The 25916-nt window shown below is 37.4% G+C and overlaps 1 protein-coding gene across 1 annotated transcript; it reads right to left on the minus strand.

Moving 5' to 3' along the window:
• Positions 1 to 2110: 2110 nt before the first annotated feature.
• Positions 2111 to 10928, minus strand: LOC110202645 (olfactory receptor 2H2-like). Its single transcript, XM_020978880.1, has 2 exons — positions 10014 to 10928; positions 2111 to 2131 (listed from the first exon to the last, which is right to left on the minus strand). Exons 1-2 carry the CDS (start codon positions 10926 to 10928, stop codon positions 2111 to 2113), a joined length of 936 nt encoding a protein of 311 aa, XP_020834539.1.
• Between the last annotated feature and the right edge of the window lie 14988 nt (positions 10929 to 25916).

Consider the following 25916-nt stretch of genomic DNA (forward strand, 5'->3'; position numbering starts at 1 on the left):
TTAATTATCACATCATACCACAAATAACCTTGAACTGCCCCTCATCACTTCTCATCTGGTCTATTGCAGTGATCTTTTAATTGGTTCCTTAAATTGCATCTCTTTCCTTTTCAAACTTTTCTCAAACCAGGTACAAAATAGATATTTCTAAAGTGCAAGTTGGATCATACCATTCCCATGCTAAAGAAGCTATAGTGGCTATTTTTTTGGGATATGATAAAAATCTTTCTGTTCATCATTTAATACCCTTAACAATCTGTAGCACATGTTTCCAGACTGATTCCTTCTCATAATTCTATGCTACAGCCTAGCTGGTCTCCTTGACCTTCCACCTCTCACCTCTAAGCCTTTGTTGAAAACTGTCCATCTTTTCTTGGCTTTCTTGTAGGTTTTCTTTTGTTCTCTGCTGTACACTTTTTACTTTGTCCTTTCCCCCCCCCTCCTCTCCCCTCTCCCTCCCTCAGGCTACAATTAAGCATGGTTATATTTATATATAGATATTTATATATAGATACTGATATATAGATATACATGTATACATATATAAGCCTATACTTTTCCTAAGAGATTCTACTCCTAATCTTTGTTTTTATGTTTGTATGTATTCTTTTTTCCTATCTCTCCTAACTCCTCTACTTTACTTCTATGCTACCTTGTCCTCCTATTACTTAACCTACCCCTTCTCCAGCAATTTCTCCCTTATCCTCTCCTTCCCATAAATCAAAACACCCTTTTGTCCACCTCTTTGACTTTTTCCCTCACTCTCCCCTCCAAAGATTCCTCCTTATCCTCCCATTCCTGTTGATCTATACACCTTTTTATATCCCCCTTTTAATCTATTCCCTCACCTTCCCTTCTTAAGATCCCTCCTTTATCGTCTCCATTCATCTCCTTAGAGCTTTATTTCTTCTAAATTTAGAAGACTTTTATCTTTTAACTTTTTTTTTAAAAGGAAAGTAACATTTAATTTAGCCTCCACATGGCACTATTCTCATGCCTCTAGGAAAGTACCAGAGGATATTCTATGGACATGTACTGACTTTCCCAAAGGCCCCCATTCTCACTGGATTTCAGCCTACTAACTGCCAGATTAAGTTCACACAGCTTGGGCTGCCTGTACTGAATCAATTCAAACTTTGATTGTGGAGAAAAGAAATGAAACATCACTCTGAAATATAAGAACTATTAAAATCTGGAACTGGCATTCTCCATTTGCCTTTAGAAAATCTGCAAGCAAGAAAACATGTGTTGGAGCCCTGCCCCTAGTGGGAGGGGACCCACTTCCGTATAGGCAGATTTCAATACTTATACCTATGTCTATATACAGTGAGTTCTAGTCCTGACAATGAGTGATAACAGCAACAATGTGACAAGTTTGATTCATAGCAGGGCTTCATGACCAGAACATGGATACAGCATGTGTGGTATTTGATTCAAATTTAAAAAACAGAGAGGCATCTCTAGGTAGAAAAAGAAAGTTTTAGGGTTTATTATTATTCAAATCTTGAGATTTGGGTGTCCTCGCACCAATGGCTCTGATGAGAGGAGACAGCCCGCAGAGGTAGAAGTTAGCTTATATAACCCTGAAGACTCAATTCCTCCCCCCCCCACTGCCCGTTAATTCGGCTCACAATCTTACACACCAGACTCTAACATAGGACAAAGGACATAGTATACATCTCTATATTTCTTAGTTTGTTGAGATGTCAAAGAAGCAATTAAAAGAAATGTGCAGTTAGGAAGATAATTTACAATTGTTTTGGAAGGTTTTAGGGATTGAACAGACAATGTTGGGAACAGGAAGACATCTAAGTAAAATCCCGTCAAAGGGAGATAAGGGGACTTGAAGAATTTAGGGTTTCCCAAGACTGGTAGATGAATGGGAGCCAAAAAAGAAAACGCATTTGGGTAAGGTCAAACACCAGGCCAGAGCTTTAACAATTAGACAAATTCCAACAACTAATGTCTGGCACCAGGAGAAAAGAAAAAAAAATGATCTTACAGAAGTCCATACTTAACCCTATCCCACCTCCTAGACCCAATACCAGATCCAGAATAGTCTTGTCCCAAATCTTAATTACACTGAGAAGTCTTCATAATGGTATTCCATTCAATTAAGTTCTTGTCTAAGCTCAGAGAGCATCTGGTGCTGGTCAAAGCAATAGAATAATTATGTGATTTTGCTAGAGGGTGAGAGCAAAGGATTGCTGCTATGCCAAGCTCAGGGCATAGATTGCTTGCTGGGCCTTAGCTCTGGAAAATAGGGTGTCTCTTAATGTCTTAGCAAAGACTAATCAAAGTGTCTCAAAAGACAAAAAGAAAGCAAAACACAACTTAACTTTGCAGTTTTAAATACATTATTGTGATGTCAGATATATTGGGTTGCAAAGACATTTCTCTAGATTTAATTAAACATAATCTACAAATTTTAGCTTTGGAATCCCATTGAATCTTAGTTCAAAAACTTTGGAGTGACCAAAAAAATCCCTTTTGCAGGTGGCTTTAAGTGGCTATTTAATTAATCTCTCTTGAAATGGTGATTTGCCCTGTAAGAATCAAAGGTAGAATTCCCTCATCAGCCCTTATAGGCTATGCCTATGTTAATAGCTACATTGTCTATGGGATGCTGGGTCTAAGATCTTAACAGCTTGAAACTAGGATAGCCCCACTCAAAGAAAAACTTGGTGTTTTTACTTCTCAGAGAAAAATCTCTTCTCTGCTTCCACCTCCAAATCTACAAACTCTTACACATTGAGGAAAGTTCCCCTTCCCTGTCTGTTTTTTGATTTTGGCCACAATTAAAAGACAGAGAGAAAACTCTCTCTTTTTTTCCCTTAAATTACTCTTTCAAACTTTATAGCCAGAAAGAGTCTTACCCTGCTTTTCAGTTCCCCCACTTAGCAAATGTAGGCTTTATTTTATGATTCCCACAGAGATGAAACACAGACACAGACAGAACACACAGAGTCTTAATGACTAGAAATCAAAGATGAGATATAAAAGCTACTTTCCTAGCTTGGGAGTGCCTTCTACTCTGCTCAAGTGATTTTTTTTTACTTACCTGTATTTAGCTTCCTACTGTACTCACAGTATATTTTTTTGCTTAGTGCCACACTCAATCCTACATTTTGATCTAATTCCTCCATTTAAGGCTACCTGAACACATGCTCCCCAGGACTTATAGCTTTTACAAGAGTTTCATATTCTCTTTCTTGCTAGCTATGTGACCCTGGGCAAGTCACTTAACCCCAGTTGCCTAGAAAAAAAAGAGTTTCATATTCTCACAGCTTGCCTCAGTTTTCTTTATACAGAAATTCTACTTGCAAGAAGCTACAAGCCATGTCTACTTCTTATAGCAGGCCTGAAATACCCAGGCAGCAATTTCAAAATCAATCTAAAATTTCTTGGGTGACCTACAGCACCAAAATTTGTGTGTACTAATCACAGTTAGTCTCTGTAACCTGATCAACAAAATCCCCTGCTGTTGAAAGTGAAAATTAAGAGTGCTGCAGCATCAAGAAACACATTTAAAACAGACATAGAACATATAAACTTATCCAGGGAAAATCTAGTTACTGGTAATAGACAGAGTCATATCATACAGCCAGAGTCTTAACAGAAACCTTCCCTTGTGAAGAAATTCTCCACTTGGGGCCAAGATATAGGAGAACTTTGGTTTTTGTTAAAAATTTAGTGTGCATAGCTCTTATCCCTTCATGGTTGCCAAACTATGATGTATAAAAAATGTTTGAGAGGAGGTAGAGCCAAGATGGTGGAGTAAAAGCACTGACTTGCTTGAGCTCTCCCCCAAACCCCTTCAAATACCTATAAAAATGGCTCTAAACAAATTCTAAAGCAGCAGAACGCACAAAAAGACAAAGTGAAACAAATTTCCAGCCCAAGACAACCTGGATGGTCGATCAGAAAGGTATATCACACCAGACTGAAAGAGGAACTCAGTTCAGCGTGGGTGCACAGGCATCAGCAAACCTGGAGCAGGCCTCAGAGGGCTGAATCGCAGGCAGCTGTGGCAGTTTCTAGAACTCTCAACCCACAAATGCCAAAGACAACTTTAGATGGTCAGTAGGAAAAGTCAGTGGTGAGAGAGAGAAGTGTGGTTGTCTCAGCTTTAGTCCCCAAGCATGGACCTGGGGTGGCAGCTGCCTCCTGAACTTCTGGCCCACAGACTGAGGGGGAATCTGGTGGCTGATCTGAGGGAGGTTGCAGGGATCTCTCTGCTGGTGCAGGATTCTCTTGCTTTGCCCATGCTTGGATCTGGGTCACAGTTCTGGGTGGTGGTCCTGGGGTGAGGAGTAGTGCTGGTATGGTGGAGCTTGTGGTGGGGATAGAGAGGAAATCCTCCTCACAGTTCCAAGGCAGAAAAGAGTGCTTGTGGTCACTCATACACCACAGCACAGGCCAGAAAAGTAGTAAACACCTTATCACACCACCTTGTAAGAACTGAAAATTTTCAGGTCCCTAGAAGTATCTCTGAAAACAGCTGCACAAAACCCTTGAAGTACATTCTTCTTACTGGAAACAGACCCCTACCTTAACAAAGACTTTATAACTCAAGTAACTTGCTGGGATCATGAGCAAGCAGTGCAAAAAGAGTCAGACTGTATTATCTTACTTTGGTGACAAAGAAGATCAAAATATACAACCAGAAGAAGACAACAAAGCCAAAGCTCCTACATCCAAAGCCTCCAAGAAAAATTTGAATTGGTCCCAGGCCATGGGAGAGCTCAAAAAGGATTTTGAGAAGCAAGTAAGAGAAGTAGAGAAAAAAACTGAGAGTGATGCGAAAAGAGACCCAAAAAATACTGAAGAAAATAACACCTTAAAAAATAGCCTAACCTGAGTGGCAATGAGGAGAAGAATACCCTAAAAACAAAAATTGGCCAAATGGAAAAGGAAGTCCAAAAGCTTACTGAACAAAATACTTTCTTAAAAATTAGAATAGAGCAGTTGGAAGATAGTGACTTCATGAGAAATCAAGGCATTGTAAAACAAATCCAAAATAATGAAAAAAACACAAGAGAATGTGAAATATCTCATTGGAAAAACAACTGACCTGGAAAATGGATCCAGGAGAGAGAATTTAAAAATTTTTGGACTATTCTGAAAGCTATGATCAAAAAGAGCCTAGACATCATCTTTCAAGAAATTATCAAGGAAAGCTGCCCTGATGTTTTAGAAACAGAGGGCAAACTAGAAATTGAAAGAATCCACCAATCCCCTCCTGAAAGGGATCCCCAAAGGAAAACTCCTAGGAATATTGTAGCCAAATTCCAGAATTCCCAGGTCAAGGAGAAAATATTGCAGGCAGCCAGAAAGAAACAATTCAAGTGTTGTGGAAACACAATCAGGATTACACAAGATTTAGCAGCTTCTACATTAAGGGACCAGCGGGCATGGAATATAATATCCAAGAGGGCAAAGGAGAAAGGATTCCAACCAAGAATCACCTACCCAGAAAAACTGAGTATAATCCTTCAGGGGGAAAAAATGGTCATTCAGTGAAATAGGTGACTTTCAAGCATTCTTGATGAAAAGACCAGAGCTGAATAGAAAATTTGACTTTCAAATACAAGACTCAAGTGGAACATGAAGAGGTAAACAGGAAAGAGAAACCATAAGAGACTTATTAAGGTTGAACTGTTTACATTCCTGCATGGAAAGATGATATTTGTAAGTTGTGAGTCTTTTGTCAGTATTAGGATAGTGGGAGGGAAAAAATATATTTATGTAGATAGATAGGTAGATAGATAGATAGATAGATAGATAGATAGATAGATAGATAGATAAATAGATAGATAGAGGGCACAGGGTGAGTTGAAGATGAAGGGGTGATATCTGGAAAATAAAATTAAATGATGAGAGAGGATTATACTGGGAGAAGGAGAAAGGGAGAGGTAAAATGGGGTGAATTATCTCACATGAAACAGACAAGAAAAGGCTTTTACAATGGAGGGGAAATGGGGGAAGATGAAAGGGAATAAGTGAATCATATTCTCATAGGATTTGGCTTAAGGAGGGAATAACATACACAATTGGGGTATGGAAATGTATCTTACTCTACAGGAAAATAAGGGGGGAAGGGGACAAGAGAGAAGGGGGTTGATAGAGGGGAGGCAGATTGGGGGAGAAGATAATCAGAAGCAAACACTTCTGAGGAGGGACAGGGTCAAAAGAGAGAACAGAATAAATGGGAGGTAGGATAGGATGAAGGGAATATGCTTAGTTTTTCACACCATAACTACTATGGGAGTGTTTTGCATGACTACACACCTATAACCTGTATTGAGTTGCTTGCCTTTTCAATGAGGGTGGGTGGGGAGGGAGGAAGGGAGAAAATTTGGAACCCAAAGTTTTAAAAACACATCTTAAAAAAAATAAATAAAAGCTTCAGAAAAAAAACTAAAATAAAAAAGTTTGAGAGACGTAATTTCTGGTAATTAATCATTTTATTAATTATGGCAAGCAAATAATAAAAGGATGGTCATTTGGCTGTCTCTCATGAACCAACAATGGATCATGATGACCTTGATGCTTATATGCCCTTGGAAGAGTAGTTGTTCCTGACAGGTGGCAATTAACTTTGATAGATTAACAATTAATGGGAAGAATGAGTAATAGTATTAATTATTCTCTGGTCATTCAAAGCGAGTATGAGTTTGGGGAACAAGATTCTCCTCAGAAGGAAAATTACATTAGTCAATGGTATTATCTGAAATTAATCTCAATGATTCAAGTCAAAGCATGACTATTCAATTTAATTCAATAAGCATATATTCAGCACATATCTTGTGTCAGCAATCATATGAGGTGTTGGGGATACAAAGACATAAATGAAATAATTCCTGATTTGAAGAAGCTTGACTTCAACTGGAGAAAAATATGTACAAAATGAGTAAATACAACATATATACAGAATAATTTAAGAGAGAGAGAGAGAGAGAGAGAGAAAGAGAGAGAGAGAGAGAGAGAGAGAGAGAGAGAGAGAGAGAGAGAGAGAGAGAGAGAGAGAGAACACACTAACTGAGAGGATCAGGGAAGGCCTTTGTAGGAGGTGGTACCTTGGCCTGAATCTTGATGGAAGGGAGGGATTACAAGAGCAAAGGTGAGAGCATTACAGGAGAGAGTAGAACCTGTGCAAAGGCACAGAATCTGAAAGTTGTATCATGTATGAGGAACAATATGTTACAGTCTTTGGTATGAATATACAGTATGTGGTTGGGAGTGACATGAAGTAATAAATAATAAAAATAGGTTGGTATTAGAATCAGAAGTGTCTTAAATGCTGAAGAGATGCTTTTGCATTTTATCCTAAAGGCAATGGAGAATCCATAAAGCTTCTAGAAGAGCATGAGGGTATGAAGGTCGTTATGCTGTGCTCAGTTTCGGAACAAGTGGATGGGGGTTCAGGAAGCCTGAGTTTCTTTGTTTAGTGAGAATATGGAAGACTTTTCCCCAAGTCCTTATCCTGTGTAACCTCTGAGAGGATAAGACTAGCTCCATTTCCCCCCAGCCCCAAGTCCCTATCTGACCTGACACACTGCTTCCCTCTAAACCATGATTTTCAGCATTGCTACTCGGCACATGCGTTTCCATTGTTTGGTCCCTTATCATACTTTTCTTTATGCGGCTGGGTGGCATTAATGTTTTAAACTTCCTGTGGAGTGGGAAGGAGTGGAGTGTTTGGTCAAAGGCACTGAGCAAAAGATGCAGGGGATCTCTACAGTCATATACTTGGTTACAAGTTAGTTTGTATTCATTATTGTGGAGTAGGTTGAGGGTTGGAGGTGGGGATGTCGAGTGAGAACTTTAAAGTTCTTCAGTACTAATTAATGCAATTTTCACCTTGTTTGGAGGTATTCTATCTTGTAGAATTATCACTAATTATTCTATGATTTTCTCAGAATTCCTTTCTTTTGAGGTTGAGGGGTTGAAGAAGTTTGCATAAAGCTACTAATCTACCATCTTATTCTATTTTCCCCTTGATTAGCTTATTTTGCAGCTAACTAAAGGCTTATTGAATTTGTTAGTTTCTTTATTGCTTTTGTTCATAGGCCATATAATCCTTCCCCCCCACCAAATTTCTCTGCTATCAAAGTTTCTTCTTTTGCACTTATTTTAGGGTTAATGATCTGTCAATTTTTAGTTTTCTTAATTGCTCGTTAACGTATTGATGCTCACTAAAAACTTGGTCAACATTACTTTTCAGAGATAGTAATTTACTTCTGAGGACTGCTTTGTGGAACTGTGTCCCATAAGTTCGTACCTGGCATATTAACTCATTTCTTACATCTACTCTTTTCCTGATTTTTCCTTTAGATTATTTAACCCATTTTTGTCCTCAGTGTTTTCTCAATGTCTGTTAGACAATATGTAATTCAAGAAGTAAATGACTCATCCATCCATGGTCATGGCTTTGTCTAGCCCCATCCAAAGCTGAGCATCATCATCATAATCTCGATGAATAAAATTATAATTATAAAATGTTCAGTAAAAAGGAAGAATTTGAATTATTCCTTTAAAAGAAGTGAGAAGTGATTGAAGTATTGAACAAGCAAACTGAGCAAAGAGAACAAAGTCAAGCAGGTTCATCTAGTAATGAAAGATTAAGAAATGAAAAGATATATATGTATATATACACCATATTTACGTTAACATATGTGTGTGAAATGTGTTTCTTAGTCTTTCATTGCTATCTTCAAGTGCTTGACCTTTTTCTGCATGATTAGTTGACATGTTAAGTACCCTGATGACTTTGGGTCTTTTCAAAGGAATCACTTAATTATTTCCTTTCACTGGATACTGAATTATTATTTTATCATGAATTTTTCCTTTTACTGAACACACACTGCTTTAATTTTACTAATATGCCTTGCTTTGCAGGATGTGCTATTTTGTGGTTTAAATAGATTATCTTTGTTTTTAGTCATATCCTATTTTCTTCTTTGATTTCTTCTAAATCAAGCAAAATTCTCTGTTATGATAGTTGATTTTGATTGAAATGGGTGCAGTTTTTTCCTTCCTTTCCTTAAAATGTATTCTCTTGAGATACATCATTCCAAAGTTTGCCTCTGCTGTTCCTTGATGAATTAAATATCTACTTTATTTCTATTGGTATTCTGTGGATTCTCTTATGTTATTTTAACATATTTTCCCTTGTATTTCTGGGAAACTTTCTTTTCTTTTTTTCTTCTCTTCAGTTCTCTTCTTCTCTTCTCTTTTCTCTTTTTTTTTTTTTAAATTGTGATGATTGTTTGGTTGAATGAAGTCTGTGGCCATCAATTGGTGTCAATGACCGGTTGGGATGTGACTACAGGGAGTTCACAATTATTGCTTTAGACCATAAGTTAAACCCAAGTGAAGGTTGTATTCAAGAGTCACCCCCTAAAAATGCTGGTGCACATTTGTTCTTGACTCTATGGAGGATAAACTTTAAGAATCCTTGTAATTGGGTCCATTGTCTACCTTAACTAGGTCTTTGTGCTGTCTACCTATTTCTTTCTAAAAAAAAATAGTTGTAAAAGTAACCAATAACATACTTCAGGGTACCTCCCTAAAGAGTCTTCTACTTCTAATTTCTGTACTCTTCTATACTCAACCCCTTTCTTTCCTCTTGAGCCTGATATGAATTATGAATCATGGCTTCAATTTGAACTAGGATCAAGTTTCCCTAGAATTATTGGAAAGGGTTTAATTTTAAACCTGAATACCTAAAAATGCAGCAGCCTAAAAGGATATGGGGCCTATTAAAGATGGCCTGTCTTTGAGCAATGTAAAGAGAGACTGGGAGCGGAGCTTTGGGAGGTGGTTTTTAGTTATTTAGTTATTTATCTTTATAATTACCTTGTAGCTAGATGTCACGCACACATTTGTGTGTATAATACATTATTTATGTATGTGTGAATATGTTTGTGTGTGTATTTCTAGCATTAATTTTCTATGTTTTCATTTTATCATCTTCTATAGATCTCCAAGATGATGCAGTTTCTCTTTACTAACTGCCTTAATGCTATCTTTACTTCCTTATTCCTTAAAGTATATATGAGAGGGTTGAGTGTGGGAGTGACTACAGCGTAGAAGAGGGTAAAGAACTTTTCCTGTTTCTCACTATATTGGCTCTTGGGTTGAAGGTAGACAGCTGTGACAGTACAATAAAAAAGGGATATCACTAGAAGGTGGGAGCCACAGATGCCAATGGCCTTCTTCTGCCCAGCAGTTGACTTCACCTTCAGGATTGCATTGGTGATGGCACCATAGGAGATCAGGATGAGGGTCAAAGGAACTACCAGGAGAATGATGCTCGATATAGATAGCTGAATCTCATTATAGGTAGTGTCCCCACAGGATAGGCGAATCATGGCTGGTACCTCACATACAAAATCATCCACTCTGTGGTGATGACAGAAAGGCAAATGTAAGGTGGATGGTATCTGGATTATTGATTGAATCAGGCCACTTCCCCATGCCAGAATTACTAGCTGAAGACAGAGGCGGGGGTGCATGATGGAGACATAATGTAGTGGTCGACAGATTGCCACAGAACGATCCACAGCCATGATAACAAGTAGAATACACTCGGTAGCTCCAAGCCACAAGAAAACATATAGTTGAATGGCACAACCGATGTAACTGATTGTCTTCTCTGGCCCCCAGAGATTGACCAACATCTGAGGTACACAGCTGGTGGTGAAACAGAGCTCTAGTAGGGAAAAATTGGAGAGGAAGAAGTACATGGGTGTATGGAGTCTAGGTTCCAGGAAGGAAATAAGGATGATGGTAATGTTACCCACAATGGTCAAGCAATAAAAAATCAGCATAAGCCAAAACAGTACATTCTCCAGCTGAGGCTGGTCAGAGAAACCCACCAGGGTGAAATATCCTCTGGAACTGACATTGTATATCCTGTTCATCTTTTCTGTGGGTTTCCTTTTTCCCAATAATGTTTGAGACAAAAAAAAAGCCTTCAGTTCAAGAATTCTTCAATTATAAGCATGATTTTAAAAAGTTGGACTGTTCGGTTTCCTTCCTGCCCTAAAATCTTGTCATTTTGTTTATGGGCTCCTTTGGGGAAAAAAAATGGTAAAGAATCAGAAACAAAGTAGTACCATGGGACCTTTTACAGCAAGGCTTCTATGGAAATCAGACTGTTTCAAAGTGGGAGTCAATTGCTAAAATCCCTGAAAAACCTTGGCAATTATTTTTTCAAGTTATGATTAATAGAGAGCATTCTCTGATGCCCTCCATCATATCTCTATCTTATACTTCTTTATTTTCTTGTCTCAAAATTTGCTTCCCTCTATATTTCTCTGCCCTCATTCCTCTCTCATTTCCAGCTATAGTTGTATGTCCTCTTTTCTTTCTTAAAAATATCGAGTCAACAAATATTTAATGAAATCTAGTATCTACCAACTGCTGTAGCACTGTTATTACAAGAATATCTAATATATTCTTGCTTTTGAATTCACAATTACAGTGTGTAGTGCAGTGCTGGGCATGTAGTATGTGCTCATATTTCTTTAATCTCCCATTTTATTATTTTAACTCTTTTTCTCTCCAACTGCTTTATTTGCCATTTTGCACCCTATTTTTGCTTGTCTTTCATTATTTCCTTGCCATTCTCATTCCCATGTCTCTTCCCTCTTCCTTTTGGATAGGCCAATAACTCACTCAAACACAAAGCATGGAAAAAAAATATGGTTCTAACATCAAATTGAGGTGGATTATGATTAAAAAGGTAATACCACTCCACATCTGGTAATGTCTGTAAGGGAACTGTCAAAATAACTTCTTTCTTTCGACACGAATTTAGCTAAATATACATAACTGATAAGGCATTCATTTGTCTCTGCTTAAATCTACTTGTTCTATAAAAGGGCATTCTTTCATAACTCATTCTCGTTGCCCACAATCCTTATATTAAATGAATTCATCTTTAAATAAAAATCTACATCCCTCATTTGCTAGTTTAGGATTCTTATTTATTTAAGTCTGGTTACAAGGAGAAGCAGTATGAGACATGGAAATCTACTACATAAGGGCAACATTGGGAATTGTGTGTAATGTCACAAGATATTTCATGTATCAAATAATCTTATCAGCCTGAGAATATTACAGACAGCGCTTAAAATTTTTGTATGCTGTGAAAACCTTTGTCATCCTGATAAAACATATGGACCATGCCTCAGAATAAAGTTTTAAATGCATAAAATAAAATATATGGGATTAGAAAAGGAAATAAATTATATTGGAACAAAATTATCAAAATATTTTTAAAATTAAGTTAATGAATTCTAGGTTAAGAACATCTATTTTAGAAGTATATATAAAGCTGCTCACCCCAAACAGAATGAAATATTCAAGAATGAAGTTATCATTCTTAAATTATTTCTTCTTATTGTTCCCTGAAATCTCTTAACCAAACAACTACTTAAAGTTTTGATTTCTTGTTAAGCAAACTACTTTTTCTTGGGGCAATAAATCGAGACTCACTTGTAGAAATAAACAAGTAGATTCCCTACTGATTGTGAGACTTTAGCCTAGTTCCCTACCTACCTGAATACTATTTGCTATTTGTGTGTCAGACCACAGTTAGCAAGGAATAGATGCTAGGAGTGGAATGATAATTTACTCCCCTCTGTTTAATTGCATTATAAGCCATGTTAAGCTTTCTTATCCACTTAACATATCAAAAAGTGTGAATATAATATGTTATTTTCCTTCTTAATGGTCTCCTGTTCCTACTCTCCTTTCCTTAAACTTCACCCCATCTCTCTGCTTGGCAGTGTATCACTTTCATAAATCTAGTCTCTCTACTCCAAAGGCTGGCTACATTCAATCATGTTTATATAATGTTTCGTGCATATACAAGTATTTGTGAGAACACTGATTTATAAGTAAGAAATGTTCCCACGAGCAATGACTGCTATGAATTTTTATCTACATACTTTTCACCTGTTTTTCCATTTCCACTGAAAAGCCCGGTGTGCTCATCTTCTTTCTTTTTTACTCTCCCAAAATATACTCTCCTATGATTTACACAAAGGTATAAACGATCAAAAATATCAAAGTATTATCTACCTCGAAGGATCTTTTTTAATAGGATAAAAATTTTACTAAGGTTTTTAGTGAAGTTTTAAGCAACTATAACATACCCGGAAAGAGGTCATCCAGCTTCTGCTTGAAGACTTTCAAGGAGGAAGAACTCATCACCTCTCTAGGGAGTCCATAGCAATGAGCAGCTGGATGGTGCAGTGGATACAACATGGGACATAGAATCAGGAAGACCTGAAATCAGATTTGACCTCGGCTATGAGACCCTGGATGTATCACTTATCCAGTGTTTACCTCAGTTTCCTCATCTGTAAAATGGGAATAATAATAGCACCTATCTCACAGGGTTGTTGTGAGGATCAAATAAAATAATCATTATAAAGCACTTAACTTAGTGCCTGGCACATATAGTAATTCATTTCATCAAGTATGTTCTGATGAGAAACAATGCTAGTATGAAATATGTATGAAATTCTCACCGCTTAGCACTATCTCTTGAAAATGCCCAACTTCACTCTAAGTATTAACATAGCTGATATTAATGCAGTATTTTAAGGTTTTCAAAGAGTTTTATATGCATTATCTCAATTATGCCTTATAAAAAACTTTGTGAGGCATCAGTATCCACATTGTACAAATGAGGAAAGAAATTCAGAGAGTTTGAATGACTTGCTAGGAAAATTCCAGATGTCGAACTCAAACCCAGGTCTTCTTGGATCCATATTTATCACTATTTTTACTCAATTATAAAATATTTTATCATCCAATAATTTATCCCAGTCCTTCTTGAATCTATCAGGACTTTTCTCTTTTATTACAGATAAAAATAGGTTTTATACCACAATTACAAACCTCTTGATAAATGTTTGATGACAGAGCCAGGTGAAATCTTCTCAATTATTAGCTTCTCAGGTTTAGCTTCATTCCTTTAAGTTGCTTCTAAAAACATATTTCAAAGTGGGGCACTGACTGGTAGATAAATCACTAGGCCAAGTAACAAGTTACATTGTTCCTGGGCCAAGTTTGATCATTTGCATATTATATGGATATCCATTTTCATTATTTACTTTTTCTATTTTCCAGAGGTGCACTGAGAATTAGAGACAACATTTGAAATGTAGGTGAAAGGATCAAGTCCAAATCCTGACAGAGGTTGATTGCCAATACTCCCAGCTTATAATCATTCTCTATGGGAATCATAAAGCAGAAGTTTATAAGTCCTCTCAGAGTCTGCTATAATTTCTCCAATCAAATTGAGAACTGTAAGAAATCATTCTTTGGCCCCAGGAGAAGATGTGAAGTACTATAAGGGCAGTGCTTGATAAATAAATACTCGGGAATGATTTCACACAAGAACAGATAGCACAGCTCGGTGATTTGGTGTCCCATATATCCAATTAATTCCTGCATGAAGTTGCCAGGAGATAATGTTTCCTAAGAGACACAAAAAGGTAATCTCTGAGGTAATGGAAGATATTGTCCTCCTGTTGAGGACTGCATCTTTTGATGTAATTTTTTTAGTATTTCAGAAAATTACAATTCTCCAAATTTTTAGGACTCTCTAGTCAGTTTGCCAAACAAAGAAGGTGAACTCAAGATTTAAGTAGTTGAGAAAGTACACTGATTTTCTCTCTTTCCATTATTTCCATTAACAAATCTCTATCCTGAAAATTTCTTTCTCTGATTTTACCTGATTCCTTCACATCTGTTAGTAGACTATATTTTTAGCATCACTTCCTATTTCCAAGCTTCTCCAAAAGTATGTCTGACTGTTAATTCTCATTTTATTTTTACTTTTTATATAAAAAAGGACTCTTTTATTATTACCACTTTGTATAATAGCTTATTCTCCTCCTCCTTACTCTTATCCCTTAACAACCACTTCTTGCAACCAACTGACATGATGACCAGTTTATTTCTGAAGAACAAAATAATGGGCTGAGATTACAATGCTAGCAATGATTGAAAAGAAAATAAACACTCAGTTTTCATTTGCTCACTCCCTTGAATTTTGTACCTTCTCCAGCCTTAGTACTGATTTAATCACTTTCTGTATTCTTCTAATCCAAAATGGCTCTGTCCCCTACCTCTAACCTCTAGAGCTGTTGTTATTGTTGTTCAGCTGTGTCTGACTCTTTGTGAACCCATTTTGAGTTTTCTTAGCAAACATACTGGAAGGGCTTGCCATTTCCTTCTCCAACTCATTCTATAGATCAATAAAGTGTGGTAATCTGGGTTAAGTGACTTGACCAGGGTCACACAGATAGTAAGTATCTAAAGCCAGATTTGAGCTCAGGAAGACGAGTCTTCCTGACTCAAGGGTCAGCACTTTGTCCACTACTGTACCTAGCTCCCCAACTGGCATCACCTCCTTTGAGTTGGATTTGAACCAGCAACCTAAGGATATGCAGATAATCTGTTTCTATAGTCCTTTGCTCTACCCACTGAGCTATCATAGGATTCTAAAGCAGCATCTTGGCTTAAATCCTAGACACCATTCTCACCTGCCTAATGTCCAGGATAGGCTGAGTCTGATGTTCATATATATAGATGTACACATATATGCAAATATTTAGTATATATGCATATGTATGTGTTTATATATGTATGTATATATATGCACATATATTATGATTGTATATGCAATGATGTACACATATGTATGCATTAGGTCAACTGACCCTCTTAAATACCTTATATTAGTGTCCACATTTTATAGATGAAGAAACAGACTCAGGTTAAATCACCTGCCTGTGGTGACATGGCTAGAAATTGTTAGAGGTATAATTCAAGTCCAGGTCTTCTTCACTCCAGCTACCATCTATTTTCTATCTGTCTGCATATCTATGAATTTATCAATATAATGTGGTTATAGATATACATGCATATATATTATACTTATATGGATGTGTAAAAAAATCTTACATTAGTCTTATGTCTTAAATAGGCCATCATTATCTCAGAACTAGAGATTAAGAAAGTTGATTTTTTCATATGATTGACAATAATTTGAATTTCTTCCTTTGAAAGCTACTTATTCTTATCCTTTCACCATTTGCTTTTTGGGGAGAAATGTCTCTTGTTTTTATAAATTTGAATTATATTTCAGAGAAACTTGCTATAAATATTTTCCCCAGATACCCATTTCTCTCCTAATTTTAACTATTTTATACATTCTGTGGTTTAAAAAAAATGAAATATCTCTTTCTATCTCTTTTTACTGGGTTTTGTTGATAATAGACAGAAATGTTGATAACTTATGCACATTTGTCTTTGTAAAGTGTACACAATCAATGAAAAATATTTATGTCCACATTAGTTGTCTACACGCAGCTCACAGCTGGCATCGCTAGCTGGAAGCTTAGCCATCTCTCTATGAGGGAGACTTTGATTATTCCCATGAAGAGATTAGAGAGGGCCACAAGGTCAATTAAACCATTCTTCTCTGAATGAGAGGGCCCTGGCTCGAAATCAGGTCTATCTGACTCCACTAAAGATGCGTGGTCCAGGGGAAGATTTTTTTTCAGAACAAAAAGCTGCTTAAAGTGGAGAACAGTAGGCCTTAGTTCAGTTTTACTAGCTTTACCTCTTCCCATCAAATGCAGAGTTCATGCGCAAACAGGCCATTGTAATTAATGAATCACCAGTAAACCCATTTATGCAAGCAAATAACAAACAGAAATTATAGATGTTCTGTAGATTAGAATATACCAGGAAATACATTTGAGATCTTCCTGCAGGAAAGAGACATTTCAATTCAACCAAGAGAGGTCTGGACTTTGCTCATGGATGTTTGATGGTGAGATAATTCAATGCAATTAAGGGAGAGGCCCTACATGTCATTTCTAACTGTACCACTAAGGGTCTAGTCAACATTATCTTCACCAATTAGGGGAGCTGCATACAAAATGCTCCAAGGGTGATGGTGAAGATCCATGAATACTCATTGACCAGCGAAGTGGGAAGACATTGTCAGGTTAGGATATATCCATATCTCCAGAAAACATTTCACTGGGGCTTAGAGATTAACCACTTCGTTAAGAAATGGAAATATCATCTTTGGATTTTCCCCAACCAACCCAGTTGTCCATAGAGGGACCCTTGAATACTGCAAATACACACACACACACACACACACACACACACACACATATACATATATATATATATATATATATGTATGTATGTATGTATATAGATAGATAGATAGATAGATATGTGTGTGTGTGTGTGTGTATATATATATATGAATATATAAAATCTTGGGTAGGTTGAGGGTAGAGCACAGAAGACAGAGTGCATGTGCTGTTCTAGAACTCCCTTTCTGATCCTTTATTTGGGTAAGGCCCTATTCCAACCAGACTAAGAAGAGCTACTTCTGGGTCATTGCAGGAAGGTCTACAGGGGGCATTTTGGGCATACAGAATGGGATGAGTGAGACACTAACAGTCCAAGAACAGCCATAGAAGAAATATGATAGACAAAATACGCAGCCCCAGTAAACTTTGAGCCTGTCATGGGAACCTAGCATGAAAATAGTCTCTGGGCTCAGCAGTTTAGGAAAAGGGAGGACCCCAGGCATAGCCTATAGTTCAGGGAGGTCTTGTCACCCTGTGACAAGTGTAAGTTCCCAGACAGTTCCTAGTACTAGCCTCTAAGTCCCTTGAGAGAGCAACCTAGTCTGGGCCATTATATTCAGTAATTGGTATGTCTTCCTTATGGCACTCAGTTATGTAGCTTTACTTAAGCACTATATACTAAATAATCCAAGAAAACCAAGGAAAACTTTGAATGCCATGAGGAAATATCTAAGTTTGAGAGACATTTGAGTCATACATCCCCCAAAGTGTAGAAATCCCATAATTCCAGATAAAAATCCAGAGGAAAAGTGTCCTGGCCATTGGACTACAGGATTATCTGGAAAAAATGAATCAAGATCTACAAAATGCTACAGCTAAGGGAGAAAAAAATAGCCCCCCAAAATGAACATATTAGAACAGATAATTGAAAACCTTGCTCAAGTACTGAATACTCTGAAAATAGAATGGTCCAGAAAGAAAACAGCAATCCAATAACATGAAAAACAAAATCAAAATATTAAAAACAACCAGAAATGTTTGATAACACACTTGCTTTTTCCCTGCTGCAAATTTAACAGGTCAAAGATTAGATCCCACTGGCTTTAAGCTACCATTGTGCACCAATGCCCTGGCATCCACAGGCTGTCCTTTTGTGCACTCTTGTACTGGATGGAATACCTTAGTGATGTATCCATTTCCTCTTATTTATCTTTGCTTCAATTGGAACTCTTATAAATATCTACTGGAGACTTTTATTAGAGGAGCTAGATTTGACTATAGCATTTTAATTTGAATTTTTAACTCTAAGACTTCATTTCTTCTTTTAACTTGTTTTTCTGGCTAACAGTGTCCTAAAATCAGTAGTTCCTTATGCTGCTAAAGGGAGTAAAAGGCTATCAAAAGGTAAAGATAACTTTTTTAAAAATTGTACAATCTTTAAAATTATTCTTGGACTTTTGCTTTCTGGAGCCAAAACGGTAGAGTAAGAAGTAAGTTGCTCTCACCTTCCCTTATTGACCTCTGAAAGCCCAGAAAATATCACCCCAGGAAAAACCCTGGAACAGCTGAGCCAGCAGAAAGAAGGGGTGCAGCAGTCTTGTAGCCCAGAAAGCTTGGGGAATAACAGGAAAGGCCCCTCTTGCTCTGAGGTAGGGGGAGCAGTGCAGGATGAGAGGCATCCCATCAAGCCAGCGGCAAGCACCACCTCAACATACCAGAGGGAGATGCTAAGCCCTAGGGTGGTGGAACAGGCAACCACCAACACCAGGACCCCCTCAAGTTCCTCAATACAGGCAGGAGAACAAGTAGACACCAGCTCAGAAAATCACCACATGCTATGGTGTTCTCCAGCAGCCAAATCTCTAGTGCTTCAGCACAATTCCAGTAAGCACAACTCCAGGAGGTAAAGTTGCAGGCTGACAGACATCCTCTAGTACCAAAACTTTTGAGTGCAAGGCCCGAGTGAGCAGGAGCCTAACAAAGGAGTACAAGGCCTGGGTGAGCAAGCATCCACCAAGGGCCAGACTCCCCACCCCCACCCTGAGAGCTCCAATGTTTCTGATCCCAGCCCAGCACCAGGTAAGCTGCCAGAACCCTACATCCTCCAACTGCCAGCACCTGCGCCTCCAGCACACAAAGCCAGTGACTAGGTCCTGGGCTCCTAGCACAAGAAGTCTGGGTCAATGCCCCCTGCACTCCATCAGGAGAACTCAACTTTTTTTTGAAAGACAGGAAATAGAGAATGGCAGAGTGAGATGTAAGTCACTTTCACCATCATAAGTCCTTCACTGATCTCTGAAAGCCCAGAAAACATTGACCCAGGAAAAACCCTGAGCCAGCAAAAAGACAGGGTGCTGTAGTCTTGTAGCCCAGGAAGGTTGTGGGACTAACAGGAAAGGCTCCTCTCTCTTTGGAGCAGGGAAAGCAGTGCAGGACAGGAGGCATCCAAGCAAGCCTGCTGCAAGCTCCACCTTAGCATGCCAGGGGGAGATCCTGAGACCCAGGTTGGTGGAACAAGCAAGTGCCAATATCATCCCCCCCCCCAAGAGCCTCAATACAGGTAGGGGAACTGATAGATACCAGCTTGGAAAACCGCCATGTGGTATGGCATTCTCCAGCAGCCTCCACCCTGTGCCTCAATATAGCTCTGGGAAGTACAGCTCCAGGAGGCAAAACTCCCAGGCTGACAGATATCCACCAGCAGCAAAACATCCCTGCACAAAGCCTAGGTGAGCATAAGTCAAATATTCAAGTGAAAGGCCTAGATGAGAAGGAAAAGAGGCTTGGGTAAGTGCCCTCTTAGCTCCAGCAGGATAGCTCATCTTTTTTTTTTTTTTTGGTCAGGAAATAGGCAAATGCCATGAGCAAAAAGCAGAAACAGAAAATGACCATAGATTCTTAGTATGAGTACAAGGAAGCACAAATTCTGAAGAGAACAACATTGTCAGTATACCCACATCAGAAACCTTCATCCCCAAAAGTCTTCCTGGAAGAGCTCAAGAAGGATTTTAAAGGTCAAATTAGAGAGGTAGAAGAAAAATTGGGGAAAGAAATGAGAGGTATGCAAGAGAGAGTCAATAGCTTGGGAAAGGAAGGACAAGAATTAAGTGTAGAAAACAAGTCCTCAAAAAGTAGAATTGGCCAAATGGAAAAGGAGGATGTTTTCTAATAGAAGAAAACAACTCATTAAAAATTAGAATGGAGAAAGTGGAAACTAATGATGCTATGAGAGAGCAAGAATCAGTCAAACAGAAACAAAAGAATGAAAAAATAGAAGAAAATGCAAAATACCTCATTGGTAAAACAACTGACCTGGAAAATAGATACAGGAGAGACAATTTAAAAAACTATTGGTCTACCTGAAAACTATGATGAAAAAAAAAACCAGATCCTGGACAGCATCTTTCAGGAAATCATCAAAGAAAACTACCCTGAAGTCCTAGAACCAGAAGGTAAATTAGTCATTGAAAGAATCCACTGATCACCTCCTGAAAGAGATCTCAAATTGAAAGTGCCCAGGAATGTTGTAATCAAATCCCAAAATTACCGGATCAAAGAGAAAATACTGTAAGCAGCGAGAAAGAAACAATTTAAATCTCATGGCACCACAGTCAGCATTATGCAGGAACTTGCAGCATCTACATCAAAAGATTAGAGGGCTGGGAGCACAATATTTCAAAAGGCAAAGGAACTTGTATTAAAACCAAGGATCAACTACCCAGTGAAACTGAACATAATCTTTCAGGGGAGAAGAATGACATTAAATGAAATAGGGGACTTCCATACCTTCCTGATGAAAAGACCAAAGCTCAATAGAAAATTTGACCTTCAAATATAAGACTCAAGAGATGCATAAAAAGATAAACAGGAAAGAAAAACAACAACAGCATGTTATTAATAAGGGCAAATGGTTTACATCCCTACGAGGGAAGATGTCAGTTGTAACTCTTCAGAACTGTATTGTTACTATCACATTTAAAAGGGATATACTTACACGAGGGCATGGGTATAAGTTTACTTTGATATGATGCTAAAAAATCTAATTAAGTGGCGGAAAGGAATTGTAATGGGAATAGAGGAAAGAAGGAGGCAGATAAGGTAAATTAGGTCACATGAAAAGTCACAAAAAACCTATTACAGCAGAGGGAAAGAAGGGAAGAAGATGAACATTGTTTGAACCTTACTCTCATCAGATTTGGTTCAAAGAAGAAACAACATAATCAATTATGTATAGAAATCGAACTTACCTTATGGGAGGTAGAAGGGGAAAGAGAAAAGAAGAGGAACTGGGATAAATAGAAGGCAGGGAAGAAATAGTAAGGGTGAAGAGGAAGAAAAGGGAGGGAGTGAATGGAAAGGAGAGAAGACTGAGAGAGGCGGTAGTCAAAAGCAAAACTCTACTGAGGTGGGAAAAGGAGAAAGGAGAGAGAAAAGCATGAACAGGGGAGAAATAAGATGGAGAGGAAGAAACAGATAATAATCACAACTATGAATGTGAATGCGATGAACTCTCCCATAAAATGGAAATGGATAGTTGAGTGAATTGAGAAGCATAATCCTACAATAGGTTGTTTATAAGAAATACATTTGAAGCAGAGGGATACACATACAGTAAAGGTAAAAGGCTGGAGCAGAACATATTTATTTTAGCTGAAGTTTAAAAAAAAAGCAAGGGTAGCAATCCTGATCTCAGACAAAGCAAAAGTAAAAATAAATCTAATTAAAAGAGATAAGGAAGGAAACTACATCTTGCTAAAAGGTACCATAGACAATGAAGTAATATCATTACTAAACATACATGGACCAAGTGGTATAGCATCCAAATTCTTAAAGGAGAAGTTAAGGGAGATTCATGAAGAAAAAGATAGCAAAACTAAACTAGTGAGGGAACTCAACCTCACCCTCTCAGAACTATATAAATCTAATCACAAAACAAATGAAAAAAGAAGTTAAGGAGATGGATAGAATTTTCAAGAAGTTAGATATGGTTGACCTCTGGAGAAAACTGAATAGGGAAAGAAAAGAATATCTTTTTCTCGGTGGTACATGGCACGTACACAAAAATTGACCATGTCCTAGGGCATAAAACCTCACAATGCAATGCAGAAAGGCAGAAATATTAAATGAATCCTTTTTAGATCATGATGCAATAAAAATTATATGTAATAAAGGGCCATATAAAGATAGACTAAAAATTAATAGGAAACTAAATAATCTAATTTTAAAGAATAAATGAGTCAAAGAACAAATCATAGAAACAATCAATAGCTTCATCCAAGAGAATGACAATAATGAGACAACATACCAAAACTTATAGGATGCAATGAAAGTGGTCATTAGGGGAAGCTTTATATCTCTAAATGCTTACATGAATAAAATACAGAAAGAAGAGATCAATGAATTGGGCATGCAATTAAAAAAGCTAGAAAAAGAACAAATTAAGACTCCCCAACTAAATACTAAATTAGAAATTCTGAAGACCAAATGAGAGATTAAGAAAATTGAAATTAAGAAAATGATTGAACTAATAAAGCTGAAAGCTAGGTTTATGAAAAAAAATCAAATAGATAAATCTTTGGTTAATTTGAATAAAAAAGAAGGAAAAAAAGAAGAAAACCTACTTACCAGCATCAAAAATTAACCCATTTCAAAAAAAGAAATTGAACAAGCCACAATGAACTCCCTAAGAAAAAATCTCCAGGGCCAGAGGGATTTACAAATGAATTCTATCAAACATTTGAAAAACAATTAATCCCAATGCTGCATTTGGGAAAATAGGTGAAGAAGGAGTCCTATCAAATTCTTTTTATGATACAAATATGGTGTTGATACCCAAACCAGGAAGAGTCAAAACAGAGAAACAAAATTATAGATAAATTTCCCTAATGAATACAGATGCCAAAATTTTATTTATTTTTCTTTTTCAAATTCATTATATAAATTAAAATTAATTTTAATTTAATTAAAATTTAATTTGTTTAAATTAATTTTAAATTAATTTTTTTTATTTTTAGTTTTCAACTTCCACAAGATTTTAAGTCTTAAATTTTCTCCCCATCTCTCCCCTCTCCACACCTCAAGACAATGTGCATTCTGAATACCCCTTACCCTGATCTGCCCTCCCTTCTTTCACCCCCTCCTCCTTTTCTTATTTCCTTTCCCTTGTATTTTCCTGTAGGGCAGGATAGATTTCTAGACTCCATTGCCTGTATATCTTATTTCCCAGTTGCATGTAAAAAGAATTTTTAACATCTATTTTTAAAACTTTGGGTTCCAAATTCTCTCCCTTCCCCTCTCCCCACCCACCCTTCTTGAGAAGGCAAGTAACTCAATATAGGTTATACATGTGTAGTCATGCAAAACACTTCAATAATAACCATGTTGTGAAAAGAAAACTATATTTTCCTTCATCCTATCCCACCCCCCATTTATTCTATTCTCTCCTTTGATCTTGTCCCTCCTCAAAGTGTTTGCTACTGAGTACACCCTCCCCTGATCTGCGCTCCTTTCTATTATTCCCCTCTCTTATCCCCTTCCCCCCTATTTTCCATACCTAATTGACTGGGTTGTTATTCCCTCCTTAAGCCAAATCTAATGAGAGTAAGATTCATTCATTCCCTCTCACCTCTCCCATCTTCCCCTCCACTGTTACAGCTTTTCTTTTTTTGGCTTGTTTTTTACATGAGATAATTTACCACATTCTACCTCTCCCTTTCTCCTTCTCCCAGTACAATCCTATCTCACCCTGTGCCCTCTGTCTATATATATTCCCTCTAACTACCCTAATATTGGGAAGGTCTCATGAGTTACAAATATCATCTTTCCATGTCGTAATATAAACAGTTCAACTTTAATAAGTCTGTTATGATTTCTCTTTCCTGTTTACCTTTCCATGCTTCTTCTGAGTCTTTTATTTGAAAGTCAAATTTTCTATTCATCTCTGTTCTTTTCAACAAGAATGCTTGAAAGTCCTCTATTTCACTGGACATCCACTTTCCCCCCCTGACGCACTGTACTCAGTTTTGCTGGGTTGGTGATTTTTGGTTTTAATCCTAGTACCTTTGACCTTCAGAATATCATATTCTAAGCACTCTGATTCCTTAATGTAAAAGCTGCTAAATCTCGTGTTATCTTCATTGTGTGTCCATAATACTTGAATTGTTTCTTTCTGGCTATTTATGATATTTTCTCCTTGACTTGAGAACTCTGGAATTTGGGTATAATATTCCTAGGAGTTTTCCTTTTGGAACCTCCTTTAGTAGGTGATTGGTGGACTCTTTCAATTTTGATTTTACCCTCTGGTTCTAGAATAGCAGAGCAGTTTTCCTTGATCATTTCTTGAAAGATGATGTCTAGGCTCCTTTTTTGATCATGGCTTTCAGGTAGTCCAATAATTTTAAAATTCTCTCCCCTGGATCTATTTTCCAGGTCAGTTATTTTTCCAATGAGGTATTTTACATTTTCTTCTATTTTTTCATTCTTTTGTTTTTGTTTGACTGATTCTTGGTCTCTCATAGAGTCATTAGCTTCCAGAAATCATAAGGTGTGATTCTGAATTCCATGTCTGAAGCTTATTATCAGCATGATTTGGGCAAGTCTCTACTTCACTGAGTTTCAGTTTCCTTGTCTGTGAAACAAAGGGTGGGGGCAAACATGATAATATCTAAGGAAGAGATTATTAAGCAAGGGTCCATGTACCCTCAAAAAGTGTGTGGATAGATTTCAGAGGCTTCATAGAATTGAGTGGGAAGAAATTACATCTTTATTTTCATTAGCCACTAACTGAAATTTAAGATTTACTTTAGTTATGAATGTGGACAACTAACATTATTCTGAGAAGGGGTCCATAAATTTCATCAGACTGCCAAAGAGGTCTGTGACACAATATGTGTTAACATACAGAATTCTAAGGTCTCTTCCAATTCCGTATTTATGATCCTATGGCCTGGTATTATTTCCAAATCTCCCTCCAATCTCTCTCTCTCTCTCTCTCTCTCTCTCTCTCTCTCTCTCTCTCTCTCTCTCTCTCTCTCCCTCTCTTTCTCTCTCTCTCTCTCTCTCTCTCTCTCTCTCTCTCTCTCTCTCTCTCTCTCTCCCTCTCTCTCTCTGAAACAGGTAACTTTTTTTTTAACCCTTATATCCTTTCCCATTGAAAAGGTTCTACTGGGGCAGCCAGACACTTGACACTTGCTAGCTAATGTGACCCTAGGCAAGTAACTTAGCCCCAACTGCCTCACAAAAAAAAAAAAAGAAAAGAAAAGGTTCTACCACAACAAGAAGGACATCTAGGCAGCTGGGCATCATTTACCACAGAAGAATAATCTCTGACTGAGAGGGAAAAAAATGGAAGAAAATGTTCTTTCTGCAGAAGGATGCTCTCTGTGTCTCTCCCCTTTGGACATCACATTCAACTAATGAAATATCCATATGAGACAATTGTGTCTCTGGGGCCGCATTGGAATTAACAAACCACATTCTCTTCCTATACCTACCTAATAAATTAATATCTATGAAATGCTCTGTCAATACCCTACAGAAATCTAATTGGGTGAGCCCATCACAAATCATCCTTTGATGGTGCCCACTTTAAAATGCACAGCATTTTATTCTCAAAACATTCCCTCAAGCTTTACTTCATAACTGCTGCTAAATCCTGGTGGCATGACTCAGAGTAGAGGAACAAATGAAAAGGGAATCAATCACATCAATTAAAGTCATGACTGTAGGAGATATTGAAAGTTCAACAAATCTCTCTTCTACCTGTGAGTT

This window comes from Phascolarctos cinereus, unplaced genomic scaffold (assembly GCF_003287225.1).
Source record: "Phascolarctos cinereus isolate Bilbo 61053 unplaced genomic scaffold, phaCin_HiC Scaffold_5;HRSCAF=322, whole genome shotgun sequence".
NCBI classification, from domain to species: Eukaryota; Metazoa; Chordata; class Mammalia; order Diprotodontia; family Phascolarctidae; genus Phascolarctos; species Phascolarctos cinereus.

Excerpts from the sequence above, each read along its gene's own strand:
- LOC110202645 (XM_020978880.1), bottom strand. The coding sequence starts at position 10,928 with ATGAACAGGATATACAATGTCAGTTCCAGAGGATATTTCACCCTGGTG. Across the intron at positions 2,132-10,013 it reads AGATAGCATTAAGGCAGTTA|CTTAGACAAGAACTTAATTG; the intron begins GTAAAGAGAAAC and ends ATGCTCTCTGAG.